General features: G+C 44.1%; 1 protein-coding gene across 1 annotated transcript in view; it reads left to right on the top strand.

The window, feature by feature from the left end:
• The first annotated feature begins 728 nt into the window (after positions 1-728).
• The window catches only part of KCNMB4 (potassium calcium-activated channel subfamily M regulatory beta subunit 4), a 60,584-nt gene continuing 53,105 nt past the window's right edge, over positions 729-8,207 (top strand). The window contains exon 1 of the mRNA XM_027592327.2: positions 729-1,198. Within this exon, the coding sequence (XP_027448128.1) occupies positions 863-1,198 (336 nt within the window). The 5' untranslated portion in view covers positions 729-862. The remainder of the gene's footprint in view (positions 1,199-8,207) is intronic.

The raw sequence follows: 8,207 nt of genomic DNA, 5'->3' as shown, positions 1-8,207 counted from the left end.
CTGGGAACTTCCTCCCCACCCGCCTGGCCGCGCGGCCCGTTTCCCCGGAGCGCCCGCTGCCTGGCCGCCGCTGGCTCGCTCTCCCAGCTGGCTGACCAATCCCGATTTGGAGTTCAAGATTCCCGCCGCTCCACTTGCACTACGCCCTCTGCCTGTTTTCTGTTTTTGTTTTAACTTTCACTCGGGTTAAGCTCTACCGATCCTAAGCTTTCATCTCAGACGTTTCTCTAAGGGGGATTTAAGGAGGATCTCAAGCACCAGTCGCCGCTCTCCCTGGTGCTCGCCCGCCCCTCGCCCACGGGAGACGTCCCCGGGGCGGGCGGGGCGGGAAGGCCCCGGTTGGCGGCGGGTGGGGCCAGGTGGAGCCGCCTCCCGCACGGGGGAGCCCCCGGGCTCGGCCCAGCCCAGCCGCGCCTGCCCTCTGGGCAGCTGCCCGGAGAGCTCGCGGAGGAGCGGCTGGCGGGCGATGGAGACCGGGAGACACCGGGCGAGAGGAGGCGGGGTGGGGGAGGCGGGGAGAGAGCGGGGGCGGAGGCTGGCAGGGGGCGCTGGAGGCAGGAGCCGCCCGTGCGCTCCTCGCGCCCGAGGGTGCAGGAGGTTCTGAAGCAGCGGTCGCACCGCGAGCCTCCGGGGCCCGGCTGGCGGCGGGGCTGGCGGGGGGTGGGGGTGGGGCGGGGGGCGCTGCCGCCTCCGGGGGCGTCACCGGCCTCGGCCCCTTTGTTCTCGCGCGCTCCCCCTCACCGCCCACTCCCCTGCTGTTGCGCGGCGGCGGCGGCGGCTCCTCCCGCCCGAGGCAGTCGGGCTCGGCGCCGGGGGCGGGAGGGGGCGGGGGGAGCGCGCCAGCCGCCCGGAGTGGGGGGCGATGGCGAAGCTCCGGGTGGCTTACGAGTACACGGAAGCCGAGGACAAGAGCATCCGGCTCGGCTTGTTTCTCATCATCTCCGGCGTCGTGTCGCTCTTTATCTTCGGCTTCTGCTGGCTCAGTCCCGCGCTGCAGGATCTGCAAGCCACGGCGGCCAACTGCACGGTGCTGTCGGTGCAGCAGATCGGCGAGGTCTTTGAGTGCACCTTCACCTGTGGCGCCGACTGCAGGGGCACCTCGCAGTACCCCTGCGTCCAGGTCTACGTGAACAACTCCGAGTCCAACTCCAGAGCGCTGCTGCACAGCGACGAGCACCAGCTCCTGACCAACCCCAAGGTAAGGACGCCCCGCGAGCGATGCCTGGCTCCTGCCGAGGTCTTGAGGTTTGGGGGAGCCTCAGTGTCAGACACCGCTCCGGGTGGGCTCGAGGTATGCTCTCGTTCCGAGGAGGAGACGGGGACGGCGTTGGAGGCTGTACTCCAACCCGCAGTGGGTACAGCCGGGAGCCCCGGGGCCCGGTCCTTGAGGTGGGTTTGTGTGCGGCGACCTGTGGTGCCCTGAGGCTTTCTTTACACATCTCTCTTGTCTGGTCTCACATTTTGAGACCTTGGCCCAGCTCAGTCCGGCGCATGCAATACGGACTTTGGAGACCTGCAAGGAGCCGAAAGTTAACTTTTCCTCTCGTTAAAGCCAGTGGGTAGCAGGGATCCACCTACTCGGACGCACGGGCAAGGTCTGAGCTCCCACTGGCCGCGTCAAGCACTCGCTTAGGGAGGTCGAGGGGGTCTTTAAGAGCCCTTGGACGATGTTAGAGGGTTCCTTGCCTTTTAACTCTAAACAGACGCTTTTAACTTGGGATGCAAAGATGAGGGTGATTTCCACAAACGACGTGGAAATCACATGCGAAATTCTGGGTAGGTCTGTTTTGGGGGGTACCGAGAGTTCCTGGTTTTCATGAAATAGATTTTCAAAAGGGTCGCGAGGAAGCCTAGTGACTGTGTGTCTAGGGACTATTCGGGAGCCATCTGGAGAACGGTAAAACTTACTGAAAATAGAAACCCCTTGGTGAAATGTACCGAATATTCCTTCCCTGGCAACTTTTTTCATTCTCTCAAGCAAAAAAGAAAAAACCTGGTTAGGACTCGAGGGATGGAGAGGGAGACTCAGAAAACTGTTCCCTGCAGAGAAAAAAACTTATAAAAAGCAATGTCCTCAGTCTGTGAACTAATTGAGCTTTGTAGTACACCTGCTTCTGCAAGAAGGCTTTTCTTTGTTTTTTATCTTCTGTTGATCTGTTTTTACTGTTCTAGTCGCTTAACTATCGAGTAAAGGTGTGTTTCTTCTTCAAAGTTACTGTCATTTTCCCTCTTTGTGAGGGCTCTGCTCAAAGATCAACCAGAAAAACAATCCAAAAGGGAATGAATCTTGTGTACACAGGAAAACTTTGTTAAATGTGACAAGATGTATTAATACAAAAGAAAACATTTCTATATTAGCATTTTAAGAGAACTTAAAACAAACTGACTACTTCTCTGCAGTAAAACTCCGGGTCTTGTTTTCTAAACAAACAGTTTAGGAATTCTTGAATTTGGGAAATTTTAAAAAAGGAATTCCTTTTTAAAAATATGACTCCTCTTTTAAAAAGATGTGCTCCTGCTGACGAATGTATATTCATTTACCTTAAAAATGAAGATAATGTATAAGAAGTAAATATAAAAATACAGATTTAGATAAGGTATAATGTTCAATGTCTTGAAGAAGCCGTGTCTCAAAAACAAATGTAAGTTAATCTGCTAAAACTCAGGAATTTCAAAAGAAATCTTAGGGTTTTAGAAACCACATTTTTTTTCAGGATTAAACCAGTAATATAAAAGAAGGTGTCACACAGTAGTAGTGATTTAGAAATTATATGGTAGTTCATCATTTAGGAGGCATTGTTATAATTAGTGAAACACTGCTAATTAGTTTAAGATAGTGGTTCAGGCACTAATAATATATTACATACACATATACCAGTAAATGGCTAATATCTAATCAAGACATTGAGAAGTTAGAATTTACTGCAAAAAAGCCTGCTTTGTAATTTCCAGGCAATTTTGAAGGATCTGACAGAAAAAGTAAATTGAGATCATTAGGACATAGATTTTTTAAGTCACTTGGAAGCAGTCATAATGCTTTATGTAATACTACAATTTTATCTCTCTCTTTTTGTTGCAAATAACCTATTTTCTTCCAGTGCCAGTTCAGATCCTGGCAACAAATGTTTTGAAAAAGCATCTGAACAAAATAACATTTTTTAAAGTTAAGTATTCAAGAAATGACAGAGCTGGAGAAAGATATTTATGCTACCAAAAAGTGATAAACAACATCCCAGTCAATTTAGTCGAGGTTTCCTCAGCCAAACCAGTCAGTATATATATCTCTTTATCCAAATCATGATTACATTATAGCATTTATAGAGCCTAAGTTTGTTCTTTTGCAGTCACCTTTCTACTTTTGGACAATTAAATGCTCAATTTGGAAATTCTTGTAAGCAATTAGTGATGGAAAAATTCAACATAACCGAAATATTGTGCCAGAGTCTGGTACAAAAGCAGAATGTGTCCACAGTGCTCTTGTAATTAGGCAATACCCATTGTCCTCTTGCCTCTTAGGTGCCTACATCTTTTCTTTGCCTTACATTGCCTATTTATCAAAGGCCCTTTGTAGAATGTCTGGATTCCCTTCAGTGCCACGGGTTCTAATCACCTTCAACCTTTTCTTCTTTGTGACCCACTACCCCAGAAACCATTTAGGAATCACTTCTTAGGGGGAAAAAAAAAAAAGGAACAAGGACTTTCCCCCACCCCTCCCTTGAGTTTGCTGCATTAATTATAGTAAAAAGCAGGGTAAGGGAAAGAATATTGCAAATGTATAATTTCTTAAGCCACAGACTACTAAGGAAGGTAGTGTGAATAAATGTGACCTTTGACTAATACTCTCTTTAAAATATCTTTAAGTGCTCTTCAGCTTATTTACGTTTTGAATCATATCCATATTGTCAAGGGTAATCACTGTATCTCTCCAGTCACATAATATAGTATTCAAGTCAACTAGTTATACATAGGGCAATGGCCTGCTCTGGGATTTAACCATAGTGAAATCTAAATGTGAGATCAGCTTCCTCTGGCTACTGTTCCCATCACTGCATTATTTCTGAGTGGCTTACAGTTGTGTGGGCTAAGAGCTTTGGTTCTTAACCATGGCTGCACATTAGAATCCCTGGGGGAACTTGGGAAAGAGATTCTGATGCTTGGGTCCCGCCTTCAGGTCTTGGGAGAGTCTGAGCCTTGGTGTTTTTAAAAAAGTTCTGCAAGTGATTCTAATCTGTAGACAAGAGTCAAGAACCACTGGCTTAGAAAACATACTCATCAATTGTGCAAGGAAGGTAAAATAAGAACCAAAAAGATTCATTGTGATTAATATTTGTGTTTTTAGGTTAAAAGATATTACTGATGCTACTGAGTATAGGGAGCTGGTATAAAAGGAGGGACTCAAGGAAATCCTGAAGGAAAAGAAGAGAATCATCTAACATTAGTGTAGAAATGATCATTTAAAATTGGTTTAGTATAGGGGCGCCTGGGTGGCTTAGTCGGTTAAGTGTCTGCCTCATGCTCAGGTCATGATCTCAGGGTCCTGGGACCAAGCCCCATACGGGGTTCTCTGCTCAGCGGAGAGTCGGCTTCTCCTTCTCACTCTCCTTCTGTGCTCTCCTGCTTTTTCTCTCTCTCACATAAATAAATAAAATCTTTAAAATAAATTAGGTACAATATAAATGGAATGAACTTACATAGTCCCAGACATTTGATTTTGCATCAATAAATACATTGGGTGGCAAAGAAAAGATGAATTTTTAAAACTGCCTCTTGTATGTGCAACAAGAGAGTGGGTGATCAGAGGCTATATGTTTTATTTTTCTCTGAGTTTTTTTTTTTTTTCTTTCTCTGGTCTGAAAAACCTAGACACAAAGGAAAAAAGTCTGTTTCTAAGAAACCAGTATTGTGAAAGAGAAATTCACCGAAGAGAAGAAACACTTTAGACTTTGAGTGTATCCCCCCAAACTGGCTGTGCCTAACTGCACCCTTGCAGCTACAGTCACCTTCTTGGCATCCTTCACATACTTACTAGTGTGTCCCAAACCCCCCACTCCCCACCCCCTAGCCACACATCCTGTGTAGGCAGGGTGGTCTGCTGGGGTTAATTTCTGAACTCCATCCTTGAAATAGATATTCAGTGTGATATACTTTGTGACCTAGAGAGGTCCATCATATGAAAACTAAGTAATAAAATGCTAAGCTGAATTGTGACAATTTCTCTACTATCTTTATTTCTCTATGGTAAAAGTGGCTTGTTGTGGTTTTTCCTCTGGTGGTTATGTCAATAACTTTTAGTAAGTAGGTAAAATTCCATTCTGCCAATACTTGCTTAACATCTGGGATCAAAGAACGGAGCAAGAAACAGGAGGACATACAAAGAAAAGTGTATTCATTTAACTTTGTTAAATGTCTACTCTGTGCTATGCATGCTTGCAGGTTCTGAGACTAGAAGAGAGATCAAAATAAAGTCTCTGCCCTCATGAAGTTTGTGTTTTGGTGGATGGTGACAGGCAAGAAATAGATTTATCATGTGATGTCAGGTGTGTAAAGAAAATTCAAGCAGCATAAGGGTACAGACAGTGGTGGAAGAAATGAAGGGCTACCCTTTTGCATAGGATGGTCAATTAAGTGACATTTGTACAGAGACCCAAAGAACATGAGGGCATGAGTAGAGGCATAAAGGACATAGAAGGGTCAATCATGTGGCCATCTGGAGAAAGTGTTTCACAGGCTGAGGGCACAGCAAGTGCACAGGCTTTGGGGCAAGTGGCTGCCAGGCTAACGGGAGGAACAGGGAGGATGACAGTGAGACAGGACTAGAGCAAGCAAGATGGAAAACAGCGGGAGGTGAGGTTACACCTTACAGATCATCATATGGACTTTGGATTCTATTCCACGTGTGATGGTAAGCTGTCTGACGTTAAGCAGGACTGAGTTATAATCAGACTTAGACTTCTACACAATGTAAATGATCCCTCTGGATGCTGAGTTGAGAATAGAATTTTTGTGTGTTTTTGTGTGTCCATGCATACTCACATGCTCGCATGTGCAAGGTGAGAGATACAGGGACAAGGCTGAAAACAAGGAGTACAGTAGGCAAGGCAAGTGATGAAGGTAACTTAGATCAGGAGGGAGCACTGGTGAAGTTCACTGATGGCCTGGTCAAAGATGACTCTTCAGTTTGTGGAGCACAACCAGGTGAAGGGAGGTGATTTTACTAGATGGTAATCCAGAGAAGAGAGTTTTGGAGGAGTGTGAATGAAAAGCAAGAAGTTAGTCTTAGATATGTCTAACAGACACACAAGTGAGGATTATTCCATGTGTTTCTGCCCTTAACAAGAACATTCTCTAGCAAGGAACATGAATAACTATCAAAGGAAATGCATTGTTAAGTTCTCTAGGGAAGTACAAACACCATGATAGGAACATCTAGAGAGGAAAGACTAGGAGAAAATCTTTATGGGGAATGAAACATTTGCTATGAAATTTTGAGAAGGAATAGGATTTTCATCTGGGGAGGAAAAGTAGGGAGGAATGAAGAAAACATCAAGGGAGAGAAAATGCCAAGAGCAAAGCTGTAGAGCTGTGTGAGTACAGGCTGTTTGGAGGAATCATCAGATAAACCATGTGGTTGGAACACCGGGTACAAAGAATGGAGATTTATGGCTAAGGCAGGAGAGTAAATTGGGATCAATAATGTCAAAGTCCTTGATAGCCAGCATGGGTTTGGTGACACTGGGAAACCCTGATAGGAAGATTAATGCTCCCCGCTACCAAGATGTCCACATCCTAATCCCCAGAACCTGCGAAAATCTTATGTTCCATGGCAACGGGGAATTCAAGTTACAGATGGAGTTAAGATGGCTAATCAGTTGACATTAAAATAAGGGAGATTATCCTGGAGGGCATAGGGTAGTCATAAGGGTCCTTTAATGCAGAAAGAGGAGGTCAGAGTGATGCAATATGAGAAAGACTTAACCAGACATTGCTAGCTTTGAATACAGAAGGGGGCCATGAGCCAGGAATGCAGGCAGCCTCCCTTTCCAAGGAAGCGGGAAAAGGCAAGAAAATAAATTCTCCCTTAGAGAATCCAGAAAGGAATACAGCCCCTGCTGGTGTCTTGATTTGAGTTCAGGGAAACCCATTTGAGAATTCTGACCATTAGAATTTTAAGATAATAAATTTGTGTTGTTTAAGCCACTAAGTTTATGTTACAGCAACAATAGGAATCTAATACAGAAGCCAAGGAAGGTTTTTGAGTAGGTAATAATGATCTGATATTTAAAGCTATGGTCAGAACATTAAAAATGTTCTATATTATAGCTCTTTAGAAACAAGGTAATCTGCAGACTACTAGGATCGTCCTGTCTGAGATTACTTATCATGATCCATCTCTGAAATCCATTTGTTGTTTATGAAGATTTCAATTATTTCTAGGATTCCCCCAAAATTATGTATCTAAAACAGTAATCAGAGACTTTTTACTTTTACAAAAGAGATTTGAGTTATGTTACAATATATTTTGGTTACATTTTGGGAAAAATGCATTTATTTTATCACAAACTTACCTCAGTTATAGAGCTTTCTATAGGCTGTTAACACATTTTGTTTATTTAAATCATTTTTTGGCACTCATCTATGAATGAAGATGTCATATTTTATTTACCTTGGGTTCAATTTTTTTTCAGTCTCTAGCAGAGTTTCATATTCAGTTGAGTTCCTAGATAAATAGTATATATATCTATATTACAGTTACTCAAGTAAAATACTGAACAGAAGAGTTCTTAATATTACATATTTTTCTCACTGTTCCTCATGCTATGACTTAGATACTCTCTAGGACACATAAATGTATAAAAATGTGTACTTTTGATCTGTAGTCATAACTTCTTTTTTTTAAGATTTTATTTATTTATTTGACAGAGAGAGACACAGCAAGAGAGGGAACACAGCAGGGGGAGCAGGAGAGGGAGAAGCAGGCTTCCCGCTGAGCAGGGAGTCTGATGCGGGGCTCGATCCCAGTACCCTGGGATCATGACCTGAGCCAAAGGCAGATGCTTAATGACTGAGCCACTCAGGAGCCCCATAACTTCTTTTATTTTAAAATAACCAGTGTGTAAATTGAAATTCATGTGTTATATAAATTGTTTAATTGGTGACTATTTTTGTAAATAAATGAATTTAAATAAATTTATTTCATGCATTTGCTT

This window comes from Zalophus californianus, chromosome 9, assembly GCF_009762305.2.
Source record: "Zalophus californianus isolate mZalCal1 chromosome 9, mZalCal1.pri.v2, whole genome shotgun sequence".
Taxonomy (NCBI): domain Eukaryota; kingdom Metazoa; phylum Chordata; class Mammalia; order Carnivora; family Otariidae; genus Zalophus; species Zalophus californianus.
Note: the sequence above shows the minus strand (reverse complement) of the source record. Positions and strands in the feature narration are given on the sequence as shown.